The sequence below is a fragment of the Mobula hypostoma genome, chromosome 12 (genome assembly GCF_963921235.1).
Source record: "Mobula hypostoma chromosome 12, sMobHyp1.1, whole genome shotgun sequence".
Classification (NCBI taxonomy): Eukaryota; Metazoa; Chordata; class Chondrichthyes; order Myliobatiformes; family Myliobatidae; genus Mobula; species Mobula hypostoma.
The window spans coordinates 115198582-115223478 of NC_086108.1; the positions used below are offsets into that span (position 1 = coordinate 115198582).

General features: G+C 45.3%; 1 protein-coding gene across 1 annotated transcript in view; it reads left to right on the plus strand.

Moving 5' to 3' along the window:
- LOC134355277 (uncharacterized) overlaps window positions 1-24897 on the plus strand; it is a 111906-nt gene that overhangs the window by 20284 nt on the left and 66725 nt on the right. Inside the window, exons 2-3 of the mRNA XM_063065082.1 lie at window positions 9244-9522; window positions 12197-12517. Coding sequence (XP_062921152.1) covers window positions 9244-9522; window positions 12197-12517 — 600 coding nt within the window. The remainder of the gene's footprint in view (window positions 1-9243; window positions 9523-12196; window positions 12518-24897) is intronic.

Here is a 24897-nt window from a genome sequence, read left to right on the forward strand (position 1 = left end):
TACCCCAAACCACTAACCCACCCCTCCACATCCCCACCCACTAACCCACCCCTCCACACCCCCAACCACTAACCCACCCCACCACACCCCCACCCACTAACCCACCCCTCCACAACCCGAACCACTAACCCACCCCTCCACACCCCCAACCACTAACCCACCCCTCCACACCCCCACTCACTAACCCACCCCTCCACACCCCCACCCACTAACCCACCCCTCCACACCCCCACCCACTAACCCAACCCCTCCACACCCCCACCCACAAACCCACCCCTCCACACCCCCACCCACTAACCCAACCCCTCCACACCCCAACCACTAACCCACCCCTCCACACCCCTACCCACTAACCCACCCCTCCACACCCCCACCCACTAACCCACCCCTCCACACCCCCAACCACTAACCCACCCCTCCACACCCCCACCCATTAACCCAACCCCTCCACACCCCAACCACTAACCCACCCCTCCACACCCTCACCCACTAACCCACCCCTCCACACCCCCAACCACTAACCCACCGCTCCACACCCCCACCCACTAACCCACCCTTCCACACCCCGAACCACTAACCCACCCCTCCACACCCCCACCCACTAACCCACCCCTCCACACCCCCAACCACTAACCCACCCCACCACACCCCCAACCACTAACCCACCCCTCCACACCCCCACTCACTAACCCACCCCTCCACACACCACCCTCTAACCCACCCCTCCACACCCCCACCCACCACTACTTTATCATTTCCCGTCAGTCACCTTGTGTACGGACACTGCTGTGCCTAGCGTCACTTTATGGACATACAATCAATCAATTTATATAAGCTATCTTGTGTATTTATATTATTGTATTTTTAAATTATTATTGTGTTCTTTATCTCACTGTTCTTGTGAGCTGCATCTGATCCAGAGTAACAATTAGTTTGTTCTTTTCACTGGAGATGACATTAAACAATCTTGAATCTTGAATCAACTGCTCTGTAAAATTTAAAAACTTTCCACTCAGATATATTTTCATGTTCTCTCCTGTCACCTTAATCCCATGCCCTTTTGCTTTTGATAACTCCTATTACAGGAGAAGATTCAAACTATCTACGCCTCTTAAAATTGTTCTTCACTCCTCATTCTCATATCAGGCATGGCAACAGCGTAAGACGTATACTGTGTGGGGGTGGAAAGGTGAATTGTGGGAGGAGTTTGTGTGGAAACGTATTCATTAACACTGAACCATGGTTACTCCTTGTAAACACCGATTCCCTGTAACTGACGCTAATACTCTGATCTTTAGTTACTAATCCACATCATTAAATCATTCATGATAAATATACGGTCTGTAGAACATTTCATCTCACCATGTGCAAACACCCCCTCAAAGACAGAATTTCATATTTTTCCAAGTGTCCACAAATAAGTGACTCACTTAAAACAAACATTTAAATTGGTTTATTATTCTCCCATGTAGCAAGGTTCAGTGACAAAGTCTTGCATGTTTTCAATACGGATCATTCCAAGACATAGGAGCAGAATTAGGCCATTTGGCCCATCAAGTCTGCTCTACCATTCCATCGTGGCTGATCTACTACTCCCCTTAGCTCTAGTCTCCTGTCTGCTTCCCATAAGCTTTGATACCTTGATTAACCAAGAACCTATCAACCTCCGCTTTAAATATACCCTAAACAGTACAAAAGGAAAAACAATAACAATGCAGAATAGTGTTACAGTGACAGAGAATGTGCAGGTAGACAATAAGAATCAGATTTAATATTACTGGCATATGTTATGAAACAGTATATTTCAATACATAATAAAAATATATTTCCCATTATTTTATGTATTAGTTTAGTGATTCAAAGAGGGAAATAACAGTGAGGTACTGTTCATGGGTTCATTTTCTGTTCAGAAATCTGATGGCGGAGGAGAAGAAGCTGTTTTTGAAATGGTGAGTGTGTGTCTTCAGGTTCCTGTACCACGTCCTGCTGATAGAACTGAGAAGGCACATCCTGAGTAATGGTGCCCTTAAAGAAGGATGCCTCCTTCGTGAGGCATCACCTTTTGAAGGTGTCCTGGATGCTGGGGAGACTAGTACCCATGATGGAGCTGGATGAGTTAACAACGCTCTGTGAGCTTTTTCTGTGCTCCTCCGTACCAAACAGTGATACAATCGGTTAGAAGGTGCAAGGCCATAACGAGGCAGATTTAATTTTGCAGCCGTTAGTTCTTGTTTTCTGCTAAGTCTAACAATGAGTTCGTAAACAGTCCATTTCTCATGGACCATCATCGCAACTGTCATTCAGCCTCTCCTCCCTGTCACACATCTCCCTTTTATTTCTGCTGCTCAGCTGTTTTCTTGCAGCAGAACCTGCTTAATATTCTAATTATTCCCAGTTCTGGAGAGAAATCAAACTTCAAGCATTAACTTTGGAAATATAACCAGAAAATGCTGGAAAGCTTCAGCAGGTCCAGCAGAATAATTTGATTTGATTTTTGATTTTAAACTTTGGATTTTTGTTTACAGATGTTCTCTGTCTTGTTGAGGATTTCCAGCTTTTTATTTCCGATGTGCAGCATGTACAGAACAGTAAAATGCTGACAATCTGCTCTGTGATTTTTCCTGGAGAGTCAGATGATCCAGGATTTATCTCACCCTATGTCTACTCCCTTTAAACTGGGACTCTGTTCCCTGCTCCCTTTAAACCCATTGGGACCCTGTCTCCTGTTCCTTTTAACCATACCGAGACTCCCTTTGCTGCATTCTTTAAATTCACTGGAACCCCCTTTTGAATCACCGAGAGCCCTTTCCCATCCCCTTTAAACTCATCAACACTCATTTCCCACTCCCTTTAAGCATACCGGCCCAGTCTTCTGCTCCCCTTAAACCCACTGGGGCCCCAGCTCCCACTCCCTTTAGACCTACTGGGGACCCTGTCTCCAGCTTCCTTTTGAACCCACTGGAACCCAGTCTCCTGCTCCCCTTAAACCCACTCCCTTTAAACCCACCAGACCCCATCTCCCACTTCTCTTAAACCTACTGGGCCTCATCTCATATTCCCCTTAAACCTACCGGAACCCTGTTCCCAACTTCCCTTAAACCTGAAGGAACCCTGTCTCCCACACCCTTTAAACCCAATGAGACCTGATTTTTGGCTCCTGTGAAACCCACTGGGCCACCCCCCCTCCCCCGGTCTCTTGCTCCCTGTAATCTCACAGTAGTGCTGTGTCCCATAATCCTTTACATCACTGGACACACGGTTGCTGTGTTCCCTTTAAACTCACTAGGACCCCATTTCAAACATTTCTTCCCCTCCTCTTTAAACCCCACATTTATTTCCAACCCCACCCCCCCCGGTCATTCAGTCTTCATACCCTCCGGAGCAGAGAATTCCAGAGATTCCCCTCCCTCTGTGAGAAGTGCCTACACACCACAGTTTTAAATGTGCACCGTAATCTTGGAACTCTCCCCTAGATTGAGGTGTGCCCACTGGGAGAATATTGACATCCAGCTATCACTCTCAGGATCTTACAACATCAGACCCTTCAACTCAGCACATCCTTGACAATCATAAGATTAGCTTGTATTCCTTATTGAAGGAATGGTATCCTACAGGAAAGATGTGGAAGTTTTGGGGAGGATGTGGCCTGCATTGAAGTCTATTAGCGATAAGAAGAGAATGTGGAGCATAGAACAGTACAGGGCTTCAGGCCCACGATGTTGTGCCTACACTTTAACCTACTTCCCTCCCACAGAGGCCTCCATTTTTCTATCCTCTATATACCTATCTAAGATTCTCTTAAATGTCCCTAATGTATCTGCCTCTCCCTGGCAGCACATTCCACACACGTACCATTACTTGTGTGAAAAACCTGCCTATAACATCCCACCACTTTCTTCCAATCACTTTAAAATTAGCCCACTCCCTTAACCATTTCTACACTGGGAAAAGTCTCTGGCTGTCCCTTCTTAAGTTGGCAAAAGATTCCTTTCTCTGGATTGTTGGTGGCTGAGAGGAGACCTGATAAGGATCTATAAAACTAAGAGAGGCATAGATAGTGTATGCAGTCAGTTTTTTCCCCAGTGTGGAAATGTCAAATACTACAGGGTATAGGATAAAGTGAGGGAAGTAACTGTGTAGTAGCGTGGACCAGGTTTCATTCCCCTAAAGACTGTGGGTAAACTCAACAGTGAATTGCATATTATTTTTTATAGGATTATTTTTATATTTATATTTTTGCATTTTGTTTTACTTATTGAGTTTTTTATGCTGCATCACATCCAGAGTAACAAACATGCATGTACTGAAGAATGGCAATAAGCAATCTTGAATAAGGGACCAAATCTGTACATTCTAGTTCTGATGTGAGCTCAGTACAACTGTTGCAAACTTTTCCAAATTCTAACCCTCTTCACATCACCCTCTGGACTATAATCTCATTAGAGGAAGGATGTCAAGCTTTCGACAGGGTGCAGAGGAGGTTAGTCGAGATATTGCCTGGATTAGAGGGCATGCTATAACAAGAGGCTGGACAAACTTGGATTGTTTTCTGTGGAGCAATGGAGGCTGAAGGGAGATCTGATGGAGGGTTATAAGATTCTGAGAGGCATAGATAGAGCAGAAAGACAGTATCTTTTCCCCAATGTTGAAGTATCTAATACTAGAGGATGTGCTTTTAAAATGAGAGGGGGTAATTCCAAAGGAGATGTGAGGGGCAAGTTTTTTACACAGAGCGGTGGCTTCCTGCGATGTTCTGCCTGGGATGGTGGTAGAGGCAAAAACATTAGAGACTTCTGGAGACGTTTAGATAGGCACATGAATATGAGGGAAATGGAACGATATGGACCTTGTGTAGATAGAGGGGATTAGTTTAGTTGGCCATTTGATTTCTAATCTGATTGGTTCAGCACAACATTGTGGGCTGAAGGGCCTGTTCCTGTGTTATACTATGTTATAATAAAGGTTAATGTTCCATTTGCCTTTCTAGCCTGGTGGTTGCATATTGGCCTGCTTGTTTTTGTGACTTGCGGCTGGGAGCAGTGAGGTCCCTTTGTTCACCTGCAGGGCTTCTCCATTTTGATAACAATTAAACTTTATATTCTTCGTTTTTTCCCCATAAGAAATTCCTTTCATCCTCCCTCTTCAAACAAATGTTTGGCTGTGTTGATTTTCTCTCTCTCTTCAGCTCCATGTGTGCGGATAAGAGCCCTTAAGTGTCTGGGGAGCGTTTTATTGTGCAGGGTAGTGTTTATGAATATTCTGTTGTGATGCTGATGCAGTGAGGAGTCGCACACTAGGTGGCAGTCAGTCACTGGTGTGGCCAAGTTCTCCTGAGGCTCTCCAGTGTAACAACCAGCAGTGATTAAAAATACCTATTAAAAAGTGATTTGCTACATTGTGGGATCAGAAGGTCATACGATGAAGATTGAATGAAATGGGCCTGTACTCTTTAGGGGAATGAAAGCTGATCTCATTGAAATGTATGAGACCTTGGAGGGATTGACAGAGCCAATCTTGAGAGGCAGTTTCCTTTGGCCGCACAGTCCTTAACTGGGGGTAGGTGAAGAATTTGCCTTTCAGAGGTTTGTGGATCAGAATATCTCTCTGCCCCATGGGTGTGCAGGTACAATGCTAAAATACACTCAGTGGCCTCTATTCTGTACCTACTTCACAAAATAAAGTTGCCACTGAGTGTCTGTCATGGCTTTTGCTGCTGTAGCCCATGCACTTCAAGTTTCAACGTGTTGTGCATTCACAGATACTCTTCTGCAAACACCACTGTTGAAACCTGTGGTTATTTGAGTTACTGTCACCTTCCTGTCAGCTTGAACCAGTCTGGCCATTTTCCTCTGCCTCTCTCATTAACAAGGCATTTTTGCCCCACAGAATTGCCACTCACTGGATGTTCTTTGATTCTCGCACCATTCTTTGTAAACTCTAGAGATTGCTGTGCGTGAAAATCCCAAGAGATCTACAGTTTCTGAGATACTCAAGCATCTCTGTCTGGCATCAAAAATCATTCCATGATCAAAGTTACTTAGAGCACATTTATTCCCCATTCTGATGTTTGGTCATAACAATAACTAAACCTCTTGGCCATGTTTGCATTAAGTTGCTGTCACACGATTGACTGATTAGATATTTTTATTAATGAGCAGGTGTAGAGATGTACCTAATAAAGTGGCCACCTAGTGCATGTAGAATCAAGGGCCAGGAGACCGGACGGGTAAATGTAGTCAAGGCAGATTATCCCACTGGGGAGGACCTGGAGATAAAGAGACTAGATGGATAAATGTAGTTGAGGCTGATTATCCCACTGGGGATACGAAAATGGACAGATAAATGTAGTTGAATCAGATAATCCCACTGAGGGAAGGAATGGGGATACGAGACTGGATGGATAAATGTAGTCGAGGCAGATTATCCCACTGAGGGAAGGAATGGGGATACGAGACTGGATGGATAAATGTAGTTGAATCAGATAATCCCACTGAGGGAAGGAATGGGGATACGAGACTGGATGGATAAATGTAGTCGAGGCAGATTATCCCACTGAGGGAAGGAATGGGGATACGAGACTGGATGGATAAATGTAGTCGAGGCAGATTATCCCACTGAGGGAAGGAATGGGGATACGAGACTGGATGGATAAATGTAATTGAGGCAGATTATCCCACTGAGGGAAGGAATGGGGATACGAGACTGGATGGATAAATGTAGTTGAATCAGATTATCCCACTGAGGGAAGGAATGGGGATACGAGACTGGATGGATAAATGTAGTTGAATCAGATAATCCCACTGAGGGAAGGAATGGGGATACGAGACTGGATGGATAAATGTAGTTGAATCAGATAATCCCACTGAGGGAAGGAATGGGGATACGAGACTGGATGGATAAATGTAGTTGAATCAGATAATCCCACTGAGGGAAGGAATGGGGATACGAGACTGGATGGATAAATGTAGTCGAGGCAGATTATCCCACTGAGGGAAGGAATGGGGATACGAGACTGGATGGATAAATGTAGTCGAGGCAGATTATCCCACTGAGGGAAGGAATGGGGATACGAGACTGGATGGATAAATGTAGTCGAGGCAGATTATCCTACTGGGGAAGAATCGGGGATTTGAGACCAGATGGGTAAATGTAGTTGAATCAGATTATCCCACTGAGGAAGAAGTGGAGATACGAAACCAGAGAGTTAAATGTAGTCGAATCAGATTATCCCACTGAGTGACAGTGCGGACAAGTAATCTTATTATTATTAATGCCCGAAGAAAAGTGCACAGTTCTTTTATGTTGACCTGAAGAATTAACAGGATCTGTGATGAAAGGGTTCGAAAGGTGGCGTCAGTTGTCAATGTGGAGCTTTGTCTGTGACTCTCTGGTGTCAGATCTGATTATGCATTTTTTTAAAAAGAGAAAGCAGATGATATTTTCATGGAGGATACAATGAGAGTCACCTTGCTTTGGCCGGGTGGTATTCATGTCCTGTTCCATGGGACTGGTGTCCCTGGACTGAAGGAGCCAAAGGGGTGACCTTGTAGAGGTCATGGTAGCATAATATTCCTCCCACATTCCAAAGACCTATGGGTCAGTAGCTTGCCTATTTACATGGGTGACATAGAACCACTGGGTTGGAAGAGCCTGTTACTGTGCAGTATCTCAAAATACACAAAAAAATAAAATCAGATAGGGTGAAAGGTCACATTAATTTCAGCATATGGAAAATGTGGCTGAGTGGAGCCATCACAACAACCTCTCACTCAATGTCAGCAAGACCAAGGAGCTGGTTACTGACTTCAGGAGGAGGAAACCAGAGTCCATGAGCTGGTCTTCATCAGGGAATCAGTGTTATCAGTGTTAAACTCAGTGTTATCGCTTCAGAGAACCTCTTCTGGGCCCAGCATGCAAGTGCCATAACGGAGAAAGTACCTCTACTTAGAGCTTACAGAGATTCAGCATGACATCCGAAACTTTGACAAGATTAATATAGATGTGTGGTGGAGAGAATATTGACCTGGTATGGAAACACCAATGCCCTTGAGCAGAAATTCCTACAAAAAGTAGTGGATATAGCACCGTCCATCACAGGTAAAACCCTCCCAACCATTGAGCACATCTACGCAGGGCATTGTTGCAGGAAAGCAGCATCCATCATCAGGGACCCCCACCACACAGATCATGTACTCTTTCTCACTGCTGCCATCAGGAATGAGGTACAGGAGCTTCAGGACTCACCACCAGGTTCAGGAACCGTTATTATCCCTTAACCATCAGGCTCCTGAACCAGAGGTGGTAACTTCAACAACTTCACTCACCCAACACCGAACTGTTCCCACAACCTGTCCCACAAAGACTCTTCATCTCATGGTCTGGATCTTCATTGGTTATTTATTTTTTTTTGTGTTTGCACAGTTTGTCATCTTTCGCACATTGGTTGTTTGTCCGTCCATTGGGTGCGTTTTTCATTGATTCTATTGTGTTTCTTGGATTAACTGTGAATGCGCACAAGAAATATGGTGACATATTTGTGCTTTGATAATAAGTTTACTTTGAACTTTCTCAGTGCTGGGAAGTCTAAAAGTAGAAGGCATAGCTTTAAAGTGAGGGGGAGGGAAAGATTTAAAAGCAACTTGAGGTGCAACCTTTTCACCCAGGGAAGAGTGGGACGAACTGTCAGAGAAGGTATGATTATAATGCTTTAAAGACATACTGACATGTACATGGATAGGAAAGGTTCAGAAGAATATGGGCCCAGGACATTGCTGAGGGTCCCTACCACCCATTCCACAATCTCTTTGACCCACTACCATCAGGAAGGAGGTACAGGAGCATCACTGCCAGGACAGGACTGCCAGACTGGTAACAGCTTCTTTCCTCAGGCTGTGAGATCAATGAATACCCTGCCAGCACCGAGGCCTCGTCATTAGGACAGCAAGCTGTTCGTGCCTGTGCTGCACTCTACATGTATTTCAAACTAATTTTTATTCATTTGTTTATGGTAATATTTTGGTTTATGTGCTGTGTGTGATATATGTTTTGTGGGTGCACTGTGGTCTGGAGGAAAGTTGTTTCATTTGGTTCTATAGATGTACAGTCAAATGAACTTGAAATGCAGGCAAATAGGCCGAGCTGAGCCAGACAACTTGGTCGGCATGGACCATTTGGGCTGAATAGCCTATTCCCATGTTGTGTGGCTCTGTGTGATGCTCTCTAATACTTTTGTGTTTCCCACAGATGCCTGCAGTCATGAGACGCCTGGTGGACAGCACTCACCTTGTGTCCCCCACAGAGTCATTGATCCTATCGTGCGGAGGGATGGACCGCACGTGCAAGGAGAAGAAACTGGAGGAGATTGTCGTGGTGAACATGTCTAGATGTTACCTGATCAACTTGGGTGACCTGACCCGCTGCCAGTCTCTGATGATCTGCATTCTGCCCGGGAATTACATCACCAAAATCGATGCTCTCTCATACTGTCCAAATTTAATCAAGTTGGATCTCCATGGCAACCACGTAAGTGAAGAAGGATGTGTGAGCTGAGTGTAACCGAGTGGTCTAGTTGGAGCGCTGAATGCTGACAATCAGAGTGCTGAATGTTTGATGTTCACATCAGCAATCCAGCAACCACCAATCTACAGAGAGACGGAGTCTCGATGTGTTCCATGTGAACCGGGGCTGTCGAGCCTCATTACGTTCCCTCCTCGTCCCAAAGTGCTTGATCAGCAGCGTACTTTACTGCTTTCTGCAGGCTGTCACTCTGGAGAGACCAGGAGGGCGAGTCTGTCCCAGACACTGCGGTATCTGCAGGCTGGAAACCCAGCTTTCCAGACTTCCGCCCAGCTATACCTGGGATGTGCTAAATGGAGATGATTGCCTGAGAAGCCCTGCTGGGCAACACAATCAATAAATCCAGCAGTTCAACGTAAATTTATTATCAAAGTACACATATGTCATCATATACAATCCTGAGATTTCCTTTCTTGTGGGCATTTACAGTAAATACAAAGAAGCACAATAGAATTAATGAAAGACGGACAAACAGTCAATGTACAAAGGACAACAAACTGAAAATACAAAAGGAGAAAATAAAAAAAAGCAATAAATATTGAGAATGGGAGATGAAGAGTCCTTGAAAGTGAGTCCTTAGATTGTGAGAACAGTTTAGTGTTGAGGTGAATGAAGTTATCCCCGCTGGTTCAGGAGGTAATTACTGTTCCTGAACCTGGTGCTGTGGGCCAGTTCCTGCATTCATTTAGGTTGTTGTTTATCTTTTATCCAAGCACCACTTTGTGGCAATAACCCCACTTCATCTCGTATGGACAATGTTTAAAAAATCTTTAAAACTTTGCCTTAAGAGATGCGATCACTTGATTAAAGTGTGATATTCTCCTTGGAGATTGTCCATCAGTGGGTTCTGACGTGGCTGTAGAGGCTGATCCAGGATGTTAAGTTGGATTCCCTTAATGGAGAACACCAGTGTATGACTTTGTTTAACTTGGGGAGTCTGGTGCACAGGTAGCCACCACACCGTCTTTGACAGATGGGGTCAGGGTTCAGGGGTGTAGAATGCAAGGACTTTACTATTGCAGCCTTCCTCCGCCTTCTCTGCTGTTGTGATGTGTCATCATCTTTCACTAGCTCCACTGTTGAGGTTTTGGTTGGATCTCTCTATCTGGAACCTCTCCCTTAACCTTACTGTGATGGGTGAGCCTACCAGGAGCTGAGCTCTAGTCAGCATCACTCTTGGGATCTCGGGCATTTATCCCAGCACCACTTTGTGGCAATAATCTTACTTCCCCTGGTAAGGCTAACATCCAAAAATCTTTAAAGCTTTGCCTTTTTATGGCAATGATTTGGATGATGTTAATTGATGGCTTTGTGGTCAGGTTTGTGGGTGACATGAGCGTGAGTTGAAGGGAAGGTGGTGTTGATGAACCGGGGAATAGCTGTTTGTCAGAGGTTCAGTGTGCAGCATGTCTCGTGGATTGATACTTATGGTTGTGAGGGGTTCAGTGAGCTGATGGGTCTGTTTATGTGTTGTGTCATACGATGCTTCTCTGAGGATCATCACCTTGTGGTGGAGAGCCTTATGAAATCCCGAGATTGAAGCTCATCTCCTGGTAGGGGCATCCATGGGGGTAAGGTCAAGGAGGAGGTTGAAGACAAAGAGCAATCCAAACCAAGACCTCAACAGTGGAGCTGATGGAAGATGATGATGATGCATCACAAGGTGGAGGAAGGCTGCAGCAGTGAAGGATCCCCAGCCGTCTTCCATTCCCTGCCACGAGATCTGACCGTCATCTGTCAAGGACCTTGTGGTGGCTCCCTGTGCGTCAGCCTCCCCCTGGTAAAAAACGTCACGCACAGCTGTTCTACATTAAGGGAATAACCCCTTTGGAGAACATCATACTTGACTCGAGTGATTGCACTCTATGACTATCTTGTGGCAACCTGCTCTCAGCTGAGTTCCTTTCTCTGCAGTGCTGCATGTGGTTAAAATACAATCTTGCATCACATTGGAGTTAATGCCTTTACAGCCCTTTGGAGGCTCTCTCCAACCAGTCCCAGTCCTCTACCTTTCCCTAGAGAATAGACACTAACAATCTGAAGAATCTCCTGTGCTCAGGCCACAAGACATAGAAGCAGATTTAGGCCATTTGGCCTATCAAATCTGCACTGCTATTGTATCATGGCTGACTTATTATCCCTCCCAGTAACCCTTGACACCCTGATTAATCAAGAATGTATCAATTTCCACTTAAAATATACCCTATGACTTGGCCTCTATGGTCATCTGTGGCAATGAATTCCACAGATTCACCACCTTCTGGCTATAGAAATACCTCCTTATTTCTATTCTAGAGAAGCCCTCTGGTCTTAGACTCCCCCACTATAGGAAATATTCTCTCCACATGCACTCTGTCTAAGCCATTCAATATTTGATAGGTTTCAATGAGCTCCGTCCTCCACTAGTTTCTAAACTCCAGTGAATATAAGTCACGAGCCATCAAACACTCCTCATATGTTAACCATTTTATTCCCAGCATCATTCTTGTGAACCTCCGCTGGACCCTCTCCAATGCTACCACACCCTTTCTTCAATAAGGGGCCCATAATTGCTCACAATACTCTTGAGTTCGGTCTGAGCAATTTGTACCACTAACATTGTCTCTGTTTCTGTTGTTAGATCACTGAGCTTCCAGGTGAGAGCTTTTGGTCAGACATGAGGTGTCTGCAAGTTCTCTATCTGCACAACAACATAATTGGTGATGCGAATGACATTGAAGCCCTGTGTGCCTGCCCACGGCTTACCGTTCTGACCTTGTCCGACACCCCCGTGAGCCTCTTGCCAAACTATCGACACTTCATCGTCAACAACATCTGGTCTCTCAAAGCTCTGGACAACTTTGTCATTGCCGATGAGGAAGTCATGGAGGATTGGCCGAGAAATGAGAGATTCAAAGCTTTAAATCCTGAGTTTCTTCTTGAAGTTCCTGCAGTTTCCCAGGTTGGTGCCATTGTCTGGTATTGAGAGGAAAAAGTGCTTCAGTTTCCCCTGAGATCAGACAGAAGAGCAGAAATAAATTGCTGGAAATAGGCTGAGAATCCATCAGGATTGAAAGGGGAAGGATGGATTGCAGTTTCCAACGGGAAACTCTTTGTTATAATTATTCATTCACAGGCTATGTGAAATATTACTGCAGTCCTTCTGTTGAAGGTGCACGTATACTGCTGTCGGATTTGTAGATGGATCAAATTAAACTCAAACTCCAGTTTGTTGTCATCTACACAAGTCCATGTCTGCACAGATGCACTGGAAAACTGACCTGCAGCAGCATCACAGGCAGAGTGTCAGATAGGCAGCATTCACGAGAAAAACATCGACATAAATTACACACAATTGTTGCTAAGATAGTAATAAAAATGTAATGATAATAAATACAATTGGAACAATAATAGTGTTGGCATGGTAGCATTGTGGTTAGCGTAACACTTTACAGTGCCAGTGATAGGAAGATTGGGGGTTCATTTCTCGCCATTGTCTGTACGTTCTCCCACAAACGTTGGGAAAGCGTACAATGGGTTCTCTTTCTTCCCCCCCTCCACCCACGTTCCAAAGACATATAGGTTAGAGTTAGTAAGTTAAGAGCATATTATGTTGGTGCTGGAAGCACGGTGACACTTATGGGCTGCCATCAGCATAACCCTGGGCTGTGTTTGTAACCCAAACAATGCATTTCACTGGGTGTTTTGTTGGATCATAGTTTCTATGGTGTTACAACAAATAAAGTTAATCTTTAGCTAAGTCCATTTTAGTGCAAAGCGGGAGTAGGCAGAATTGGCAGAAACCCAGACCCTTTAACCCACTGAATAGACAGATTATTATCTGAATGGTGGCCGATTAGGAAAAGGGAGGTGCAACGAGACCTAGGTGTCATTATAAACCAGTCATTGAAAGTGGGCATGCAGGTACAGCAGGCGGTGAAAAAGGCAAATGGTATGCTGGCATTTATAGCGAGAGGATTCGAGTACAGGAGCAGGGAGGTACTACTGCAGTTGTACAAGGCCTTGGTGAGACCACACCTGGAGTATTGTGTGCAGTTTTGGTCCCCTAATCTGAGGAAAGACATTCTTACCATAGAGGGAGTACAAAGAAGATTCACCAGATTGATTCCTGGGATGGCAGGACTTTCATATGATGAAAGACTGGATCGACTAGGCTTATACTCGTTGGAATTTAGAAGATTGAGGGGGGATCTGATTGAAACGTATAAAATCCTAAAGGGATTGGACAGGCTAGATGCAGGAAGATTGTTCCCAATGTTGGGGAAGTCCAGAACGAGGGGTCACAGTTGAAGGATAAAGGGGAAGCCTTTTAGAACCAAGATTAGGAAAACTTCTTCACACAGAGAGTGGTGAATCTGTGGAATTCTCTGCCACAGGAAACAGTTGAGGCCAGTTCATTGGCTATATTTAACAGGGAGTTAGATATGCCCTTGTGGCTACGGGGATCAGGGGGTATGGAGGGAAGGCTGGTGCAGGGTTCTGAGTTGGATGATCAGCCATGATCATAATAAATGGCAGTGCAGGCTCGAAGGGCCAAATGGCCTACTCCTGCACCTATTTTCTATGTTTCTATGAATCCAAGCTGACCTATTTACACTAATAGGTTGTGCATGGCCTCTGTTTTGCAACGATGAGGTCACTCTCAGGGTGGGGTACCAAGTCCATCTAGGTAGCCTGCTACATAGTGGCATGAACATCAACTTCTCCTTCTACTAACTTTTTTCCCCTCTCCCTTCTCTCTTTTTCTACTCCCTACTTTGCCTCTTACCTCTTCTCCTCATTTGCCTGTCACTTCCCTTCATTCCCTTTATCCCAAGGTCAGCTCTCCTGTTCTATCAGATTCCTTCTTCTCCAACCCTTTACTTAGGTCACAACTGTGTTGGATGAGCATCACCTTATATTCCGTCTGGGTAGTCTCCAACCTGATGGCGTGAACATTGATTTCTCCAACTTCTGGTAATTGCTTTCCCCTCTCCTTCACCATTCCCCATTCCTGTTTTCTTCTCTCATCTTATCTCTTTATCTGCCCATCACTTCCCTCTGTTGCTCCTCCCCCTTCCCTTTCTTCCATGGTCTTTGGTCCTCTCATATCAGATTACCCATTCTCCAGCCCTTTATCTCTTTCTCCAATCAACTTCCCAGCTCTTTATTTCACCCCTGCCCTAGTTTCACTTATCATCTACCACCTTGTATTTCCCAATCCCCAGCTCCTTACTCTGACTAATCTTCCTTTCCAGTCCTGACGAAGTGTCTCGGCCCAAAACATCGATTGTACTCTTTTCCACAGATGCTGCCTGGCTGGCTGAGTTCCTCCAGCATTTTGTTGCTTTGGATTTCCAGCATCTTCATCATCGTGTGTGTGCCTTTGTTTTTTCCACCCATCACCTCCCAGCTCTTACTTCATCTCCCCACTTATGACCTTTCAGTTTGTGCTCCTTTCTCTCCCCTACCACCTTATTCTGGCATCTTCACCCCACTTCCTTTTTGTCCGCATGGAGGGTCTCGGCCTGAAACATCAGCTGTTTGTTCATTGCTGCCTGACCAGCTGAATCCCTCCAGCATTCTGTGTGTGTTGCTCTGGGCTTCCAGCACCTGCAGAACCTCTTGTGATCACTATTACACTAATCCTCCCCTATCCTCCCCACATCCCCATACACCTTCCCCAGCATCCACCACTCACCCACACTCGGGGGCAATGTACAGTGACCAATTAACTGTTCTGATCTGTTTCCAGGGATTTGTTTTAATAAAACTCTGCTCTGCCTTCATCCTGGGACCAGATGCAAGTCGAGTTTCTCAAGAACTGAGTGTTCAGACCCAGACTGTCGTCTTTAGCCTTCCGTCTCAATGTGTTTAATACACATCTCAGTGAGCTACAGTCTGAGTCTGAGGTGTAAACTTCTCAGAATTCACTGCACTGAGGGACTGAGGGGCGACTGCATCAATTTAAAGAAGTGAAATTAGGACAAAAAACAGTACAGTGCAGGGACAGGCCCTTTGGCCCATCAGGACTGTACTGACCATGATGCTAGATTAAACCATGTCCCTGCATGTGCCCGTCTGAGAGGTTCTTAAATGCCACCATTGTGCCTGTGTCCACCATCTCACTTGCAGTCTTTTCAACCACTTGCCACTCTGGCAAAAAAAATAACCCCACACATCTCCCTTAAACTTTGTCCACTTACACTTCAGATCAAAACATTTTAGGAACAGCTTCTGCCCCTCCACTGCTGCACCCTTTCTAAAGCTTCTATATCCTTCTGGTGATGAAGCTGCCTGAACTGAAGGCATATGGTGCATTGGCCTTCATCAACCATGGGACTGAGTTTAGGAGCTGAGGGGTAATGTTGCAGCTATATAGGACTCTGGTCAGACCCCACGGAGTACTGTGCTCACTTCTTGTTGCCTCATTGCAGGAAGGATGTGGAAGCCATAGAAAGGGTGCAAGGATGTTGCCTGGATTGGGGAGCATGCCTTATGAGAATAGGTTGCGTGAACTCCGCCTTTTCTCCTTGGAGCGACGGAGGATGAGAGGTGACCTGATAGAGGTGTATAAGATGATGAGAGGCATTGATTGTGCGGATAGTCAGAGGCTTTTTCCCAGGGCTGAAATGGTTGCCGCAAGAGGACACAGGTTTAAGGTGCTGGGGAGTAGGTACAGAGGAGATGTCAGGGGTAAGTTTTTTTACTCGGAGAGTGGTGAGTGTGTGGATTGGGCTGCCGGCAACGGTGGTGGAGGCGGATACGATAGGGTCTTTTAAGAGACTTTTAGATAGGAACATGGAGCTTAGAAAAATAGAGGGCTATAGGTAAGCCTAGTAATTTCTAAGGTAGGGACATGTTCGGCACAACTTTGTGGGTCAAAGGGCCGGTATTGTGCTGTAGGTTTTCTATGTTTCTATGTTTTAGTACTGTATTCCAGATGTGGCCTGACCAGAGTTTTATACAGTGCCACGGTAGCACAACACTATTACAACTCAGAGTAAACACGAGGAATTCTGCAGATGCTGGAAATTCAAGCAACACACATCAAAGTTGCTGGTGAACGCAGCAGGCCAGGCAGCATCTCTAGGAAGAGGTACAGCCGACGTTTCAGGCCGGGACCCTTCATCAGGACTAACTCAGGTTGTCTGAGTTCAGAGTTCAATTCTGGTGTCCTCTGTAAGGAGCCTGCGGAATGCACTCCAGTCCAAAGACGTGCTGATTAGTGGGTTAATTGGTCATTGTAAATTGTCCCGTGAATAGGCTGTAGTTAAATTGGGAGTTGCTGGGGTGACGTGCCCATTCTGCCAGAAGGGCTGGTTCTGTGCCATATCTCTAAATAAATCAGATGACTTCCTAATTCCTGTAGGTACTCAGTGCCCGACCGATGAAGGCAAGCATGCAGGTTAAAATATTGCGGAACACCTTTGCAGTACAGCACCTTTCACAGTTGTGTTGCCACTTTCCGGGAGCTATGGATTTTCACCCCCCCCCCCCCAGGATCTCTCTGTACATCAGAGTAAAACAGAATAGCAAGGGAAATTCTTAAAAGTGGCGTGGCAGGCAATGGCCACTCTAACTGGCCATCTTTTGAGAATGGTGATGAGGTCTCTTCCTGAACCACTTCACATAAACTGCTTTACAGATGACCCATTTCCCCATAGAAACCCACCCATTAAAATCCACCTTTCCTTAAAGCCACCTCAGCCTGCTATTGGATTAGTCTGGATGATTATTGTTATTGTCTTTGCAGTTTAACAATTAATTACCTGCTTCTATCTTTTTATAGCTGTCTGTATGCATGTAACTATTTAGTATGTTTTCTAGTGGCCACGGTGTGTATATTGAATTGATGAGTGTGTCCCCTAGTGGTCACAGAATGTAAATGCAGTTGTTCAGTGTGTCCCCTAGTGGTCACAGAATGTAAATGCAGTTGTTCAGTGTGTCCCCGAGTAGTCACAGTATGTATATGCTGTTACACGAGGAATTTTGCAGATGCTGTCCTGACGAAGGGTCTCGGCCCGAAACATCGACTGTACCTCTTCCTAGAGATGCTGCCTGGCCTGCTGTGTTCACCTGTGTTCACCAGCAGCTTTGATGTGTGTTGCTTGTATATGCAGCTGTTTAGTGTGTCCCCTAGTGGTCACAATATGTAAATGCATCTGTTTAGTCTGTCCCCTAGTGGTCACAATATGTAAATGCAGTTGTTCAGTGTGTCCCCTAGTGGTCACAATATGTAAATGCAGTTGTTCAGTGTATCCCCTAGTGGTCACAGTATATAAATGCAGTTGTTCAGTGTGTCCCCTAGTGGTCACAATATGTAAATGCATCTGTTTAGTCTGTCCCCTAGTGGTCACAATATGTAAATGCAGTTGTTCAGTGTGTCCCCTAGTGGTCACAGTATATAAATGCAGTTGTTCAGTGTGTCCCCGAGTGGTCACAATATGTAAATGCAGTTGTTCAGTGTGTCCCCTAGTGGTGACAGTATGTAAATGCAGTTGTTCAGTGTGTCCCCTAGTGGTCACAATATGTAAATGCAGTTGTTCAGTGTATCCCCTAGTGGTCACAGTATATAAATGCAGTTGTTCAGTGTGTCCCCTAGTGGTCACAATATGTAAATGCAGTTGTTCAGTGTGTCCCCTAGTGGTCACAGTATGTAAATGCAGTTGTTCAGTGTGTCCCCTAGTGGTCACAGTATGTAAATGCAGTTGTTCAGTGTGTCCCCTAGTGGTCACAGTTTGTAAATGCAGTTGTACAGTGTGACCCCTAGTGGTCACAGTATGTAAATGCAGTTGTTCAGTGTGTCCCCTAGTGGTTATAGTTCTTCGTATCATTCTGGAAGCTTTTTGGTATTACATTATTTGAATACAGGCTATCTCATTGGTTAACTCTTGTGAATTTGACAAATGCTTCTCAAGCTCTGAATACATCATCAGTGATGCAATCACTTGGTAACCTTGTCTTGTTTTCGTCAGGTGGGGTGTCGTGTTTAAAAGTTAGCAAGTCATGTTGAGCTGTGTCAAACTGAGGTTATGGCACATTAGAGTATTGTGTATAATTCTCATTGCCCCATTACAGAAAGGATGTCGGCACTTTAGAGAGGGTTCAGAAGTGGCTTACTTGGATGTTGCCTGGATTACAGAGCATTAGCTGCAAAGGCAGATTGGAGAACTTCACTGGAGGCAGAAGAGAGGTCTATTTGGTTATGAGGGACATAGAGTAGAGAGCCAGAGTCTTTTTTTTCATGGTGGAAACGTCAAATACTGAAGGGTGTAGAGGGTGATATTTAATGATTTATGAGGCAAATTTTTTTTCTACACAGAGATTGATGGGGTCTGACATGTGCTGCCAGGGGAGATGGTGGAGACAGATATGACAACAATGTTTAGAGGCATTTAGGCAGACAAATGGACATGGAGGGATGTGGACCCTATAAAGCAAATTATATTCTTTTAAATTGCCACTGACTTTGACACAGATTTCATGGATCGAAGGGCCAGTTTCTGTGTTGCATTGTTATATGTTCTATGTTAAAGGCTGGTGCATTTTGTGGCAGTCTTCCCAGCCTTTACCCATTAACCTGCTTCAGTTCCATCTCATCCAATCATTCCTGTACAGAAGTTTAAGTTTATTCTCATCCGACTGTACATATATATAACCAAACGATATAAAGTTCCTCTGGATCACGGTCCACCCACACACAGCTCATAAGACAAAATTCTGAGGTCTCCGTCGGTTAAGCTCAACCATGGATGCTGCGTCCTAGCTGTCATGTGCAAGCCTGGGCAGTACAATATGGAGAGCAAGCTGTTGCCCATGTAGCAAGCTCCCCCATCCACACATCTGATGAACCCAAAGGAATGGCCGAGACTGATACAGTTTGGCACCAACAGCATCACATGAGCAGCCAGTCAGTGTTGAAGAAAACTTAGGGACTACAGCTCCACGGCTGACAAGCCCCATCTGCCCGTAGCAACTGGATTTAAGGTGCCAGTAGAGCACTTTTGCCCAGTAGAAATGGTTCCATTGGGCTTAGTAGCTAAACTACACATGAAGGCTGGGAGATGAACTTGGCTGCCAGAGGCTATTTGTGTCGCACACCATGGGAGCATTTAAAAAATAGTGGGAGCTTGTCCCCACGACCATGCCCAGCTATGACAATCTCAAGGAATCATAAAACAAAATATTACCATAATTAAGTAAATAATATATAATTCAAAATGCACACAGTGCACAGCACAGATAAACAGTTTGCTGTCCTAGATATGAAGCTTGTGGTGTCAGGGCCTCAGTCTCACAGCCTGAGGGATGAAACAGTTACCCAGTCTGGCAGTCCCAGTCCTGATGTTCCTGAACTCCTTCCTGTTGGTAGTGGGATGGGTGGTAGGGCTCCTCAACAATGCTTTCGACCCTTTGTATACAACACTCCCTGTAAATGTTATAAATGGAAGAGGGAAACCCCAGTGATCCTCTTGGTGGTTTGTACTATCGCTTGGCCTCTTGACTGTTGGTAACTTGCAGAGCATTCTCATTACTCCTATTCACTGAATGTTTGCTTGTACTCTGTAAATCTCATTTCCCTCTGATTTCCCATCCAGTTGATTTTCCAGGTACTTCACTGACTGTTCGACAAACCTCACAGGCAGGCAGTTTCCACATCACCATTGCTTACACATTTTCATTCTCCTCGCTAGTTCTCTTTGAGAATGTGATGGTGAATTAACATTCCAGTAACAAAGTGGCTTGGTAGGACCGTAGGACATGGGCACAAATTTGGGCTATTTGACCCATTGAGTCTGCTCCACCATTCTATCTTGGCCCATAACATGGATTGTTTTTTATTTCCATCAATCCCTCCAGACCTGCTGAATTGCTCCAGCATTTTGTTTGTGTGTTCTGGATTTCCAGCATCTGCAGAGTCTTTTGTGTCTATGGAATTAAGCCATTGAGTTTCTCCAGCTCCTTTGTGTGTCTGTTTAACTGGTTGGTTAATGGATTTTATTTCACATTTATTTAGTTAATTGAATTTAAATGCTCCTTTTGCTGGGTGGGAATCAGATTCATGAGTTGAGGTTATTAGTTGAAGGTCTAACTACTACAGCACATGAAGCATTAAGATGTAGTGTGTCAGATTCACAGGTTGAGGCTGTTGGTCCAGGGTCTGACTACAGCCGTACTAGAACCATTAAGATGTAGTGTGAAAGGCTGTTTATCTTTCTGACACTTCGCCACAATACACTTCCATAAAGCAAAGTTATGACTAGTTATATTGGTTTTATTCTTTTCCTGACTGTCATTTGCTCCTTTAAATTTCTTTTGCTGTTTACAACCTCATTTGTGTTACACCTTTCAATGTATTTATTGCATAGCGCAGTTGTCACCGTGGTGTGAGGCTGGGGGAGTGTTGGGGAGAGTCTGTCACAGGGAAGTTGTCACAGTGGTGTGAGGCTGGGGGAATGTTGGGGAGAGTCTGTCACAGGGAAGTTGTCACAGTGGTGTGAGGCTGGGGGAGTGTTGGGGAGAGTCTGTCACGGGGAAGTTGTCACAGTGGTGTGAGGCTGGGAGAGTGTTGGGGAGAGTCTGTCACGGGGAAGTTGTCACAGTGGTGTGAGGCTGGGGGAGTGTTGGGGAGAGTCTGTCACGGGGAAGTTGTCACAGTGGTGTGAGGGTGGGGGAATGTTGGGGAGAGTCTGTCACGGGGAAGTTGTCACAGTGGTGTGAGGCTGGGGGAGTGTTGGGGAGAGTCTGTCACGGGGAAGTTGTCACAGTGGTGTGAGGCTGGGGGAATGTTGGGGAGAGTCTGTCACGGGGAAGTTGTCACAGTGGTGTGAGGCTGGGGGAGTGTTGGGGAGAGTCTGTCACGGGGAAGTTGTCACAGTGGTGTGAGGCTGGGGGAGTGTTGGGGAGAGTCTGTCACGGGGAAGTTGTCACAGTGGTGTGAGGCTGGGGGAGTGTTGGGGAGAGTCTGTCACGGGGAAGTTGTCACAGTGGTGTGAGGCTGGGGGAGTGTTGGGGAGAGTCTGTCACGGGGAAGTTGTCACAGTGGTGTGAGGCTGGGGGAGTGTTGGGGAGAGTCTGTCACGGGGAAGTTGTCACAGTGGTGTGAGGCTGGGGGAGTGTTGGGGAGAGTCTGTCACGGGGAAGTTGTCACAGTGGTGTGAGGCTGGGGGAGTGTTGGGGAGAGTCTGTCACAGGGAAGTTGTCACAGTGGTGTGAGGCTGAGGGAGTGTTGGGGAGAGTCTGTCACAGGGAAGTTGTCACAGTGGTGTGAGGCTGGGAGAGTGTTGGGGAGAGTCTGTCACAGGGAAGTTGTCACAGTGGTGTGAGGCTGGGGGAGTGTTGGGGAGAGTCTGTCACGGGGAAGTTGTCACAGTGGTGTGAGGGTGGGGGGAATGTTGGGGAGAGTCTGTCACAGGGAAGATAGAACCATAGAACCATAGAAACTACAGCACAGAAACAGGCCCTTTGGCCCTTCTTGGCTGTGCCGAACCATTTTCTGCCTAGTCCCACTGACCTGCACACGGACCATATCCCTCCATACACCTCCCATCCATGTATCTGTCCAATTTATTCTTAAATGTTAAAAAAGAACCCGCATTTACCACCTCGTCTGGCAGCTCATTCCATACTCCCACCACTCTCTGTGTGAAGAAGTCCCCCCTAATGTTCCCTTTAAACTTTTCCCCCCTCACCCTTAACCCATGTCCTCTGGTTTTTTTTCTCCCCTTGCCTCAGTGGAAAAAGCCTGCTTGCATTCACTCTATCTATACCCATCGTAATTTTATATACCTCTATCAAATCTCCCCCCATTCTTCTACGCTCCAGGGAATAAAGTCCTAACCTATTCAACCTTTCTCTGTAACTGAGTTTCTCAAGTCCCGGCAACATCCTTGTAAACCTTCTCTGCACTCTTTCAACCTTATTTATATCCTTCCTGTAATTTGGTGACCAAAACTGAACACAATACTCCAGATTCGACCTCACCAATGCCTTATACAACCTCATCATAACATTCCAGCTCTTATACTCAATACTTCGATTAATAAAGGCCAATGTACCAAAAGCTCTCTTTACGACCCTATCTACCTGTGACGACACCTTTAGGGAATTTTGTATCTGTATTCCCAGATCCCTCTGTTCCACTGCACTCCTCAGTGCCTTACCATTAACCCTGTACGTTCTACGTTGGTTTGTCCTTCCAACGTGCAATACCTCACACTTGTCAGTATTAAACTCCATCTGCCATTTTTCAGCCCATTTTTCCAGCTGGTCCAAGTCCCTCTGCAGGCTCTGAAAACCTTCCTCACTGTCTACTACACCTCCAATTTTTGTATCATCAGCAAACTTGCTGATCTAATTTGCCACATTATTATCCAGATCATTGATATAGATGACAAATAACAATGGACCCAGCACTGATCCCTGTGGCACACCACTAGTCACAGGCCTCCACTCAGAGAAGCAATTCTCTACCACCACTGTCTGGCTTCTTCCATCGAGCCAATATCTAATCCAATTTACCACCTCTCCATGTATACCTAGCGACTGAATTTTCCTAACTAACCTCCCAAGCGGGACCTTGTCAAAGGCCTTACTGAAGTCCATGTAGACAATATCCACGGCCTTCCTTTCATCCACTTTCCTGGTAACCTCCTCGAAAAACTCCAATAGATTGGTCAAACATGACCTACCACGCACAAAGCCATGTTGACTCTCCCTAATAAGCCCCTGTCTATCCAAATGCTTGTAGATTCTGTCTCTTAGTACTCCCTCCAATAATTTACCTACTACTGATGTTAAACTCACCGGCCTATAATTTCCCGGATTACTTTTCGATCCTTTTTTAAACAATGGAACAACATGAGCCACTCTCCAATCCTCCGGCACTTCACCCGTAGACAGCGACATTTTAAATATTTCTGCCAGGGCCCCCGCAATTTCAACACTAGTCTCCTTCAAGGTCCGAGGGAACACTCTGTCAGGTCCCGGGGATTTATCCACTTTAATTTTCCTCAAGACAGCAAGCACCTCCTCCTTTTCAATCTGTACAGTTTCCATGGTCTCACTACTTGATTCCCTCAATTCCATAGATTTCATGCCAGCTTCCTTAGTAAATACAGACGCAAAAAACCTATTTAAGATCTCCCCCATTTCCTTTGGTTCCACACAAAGCCGACCACTCTGATCTTCAAGAGGACCAATTTTATCCCTTACAATCCTTTTGCTCTTAATATACTTGTAAAAGCTCTTTGGATTATCCTTCACTTTGACTGCCAAGGCAACCTCATGTCTGCTTTATGCCCTCCTGATTTCTTTCTTAAGTATTTTCTTGCACTTCTTATACTCCTCAAGCACCTGATTTACCCCCTGTTTCCTATACATTTCATACAACTCCCTCTTCTTCTTTATCAGAGTTGCAATATCCCTTGAGAACCAAGGTTCCTTATTCCTATTCAATTTGCCTTTAATCCTGACAGGAACATACAAACTCTGCACTCTCAAAATTTCCCCTTTGAAGGCTTCCCACCTACCAATCACATCTTTGCCAGAGAACAACCTGTCCCAATCCACGCTTTTTAGATCCTTTCTTATTTCTTCAAATCTGACCTTCTTCCAGTTCAGAACCTCAACCCTAGGACCAGATCTATCCTTGTCCATGATCAAATTGAAACTAATGGTGTTATGATCACTGGAACCAAAGTGCTCCCCTACACAGACTTCTGTCACTTGCCCTAATTCGTTTCCTAACAGGAGATCCAATATTGCATCCCCTCTAGTTGGTCCCTCTATATACTGATTTAGAAAACTTGCCTGAACACATTTTACAAATGCTAAACCATCTAGACCCCTAACAGTATGGGAGTCCCAGTCAATGTATGGAAAATTAAAATCCCCTACCACCACAACTTCATGTTTCCTGCAGTTGCCTGCTATCTCTCTGCAGATTTGCTCTTCCAAGTCTCGTTGACTATTGGGTGGTCTGTAATACAATCCCACTAATGTGGCCATACCTTTCCTGTTTTTCAGCTCCACCCATAAGGACTCAGTAGACAAGCCCTCTAATCTGTCCTGCCTGAGCACTGCTGTAATAATTTCCCTAACAAGCAATGCTGCTCCCCCACCTTTCATTCCTCTGCCTCTATCACATCTGAAACTTCGGAACCCTGGAATATTAAGCTGCCAGTCCTGCCCCTCCTGTAGCCAAGTTTCACTAATTGCTACAACATCATAATTGCACGTGTCAATCCACGCCCTCAACTAATCCGCCTTCCCCGCAATACTCCTAGCATTGAAATATATACACCTCAGAAGATTTTTACCACCACTCACAACCTTTCT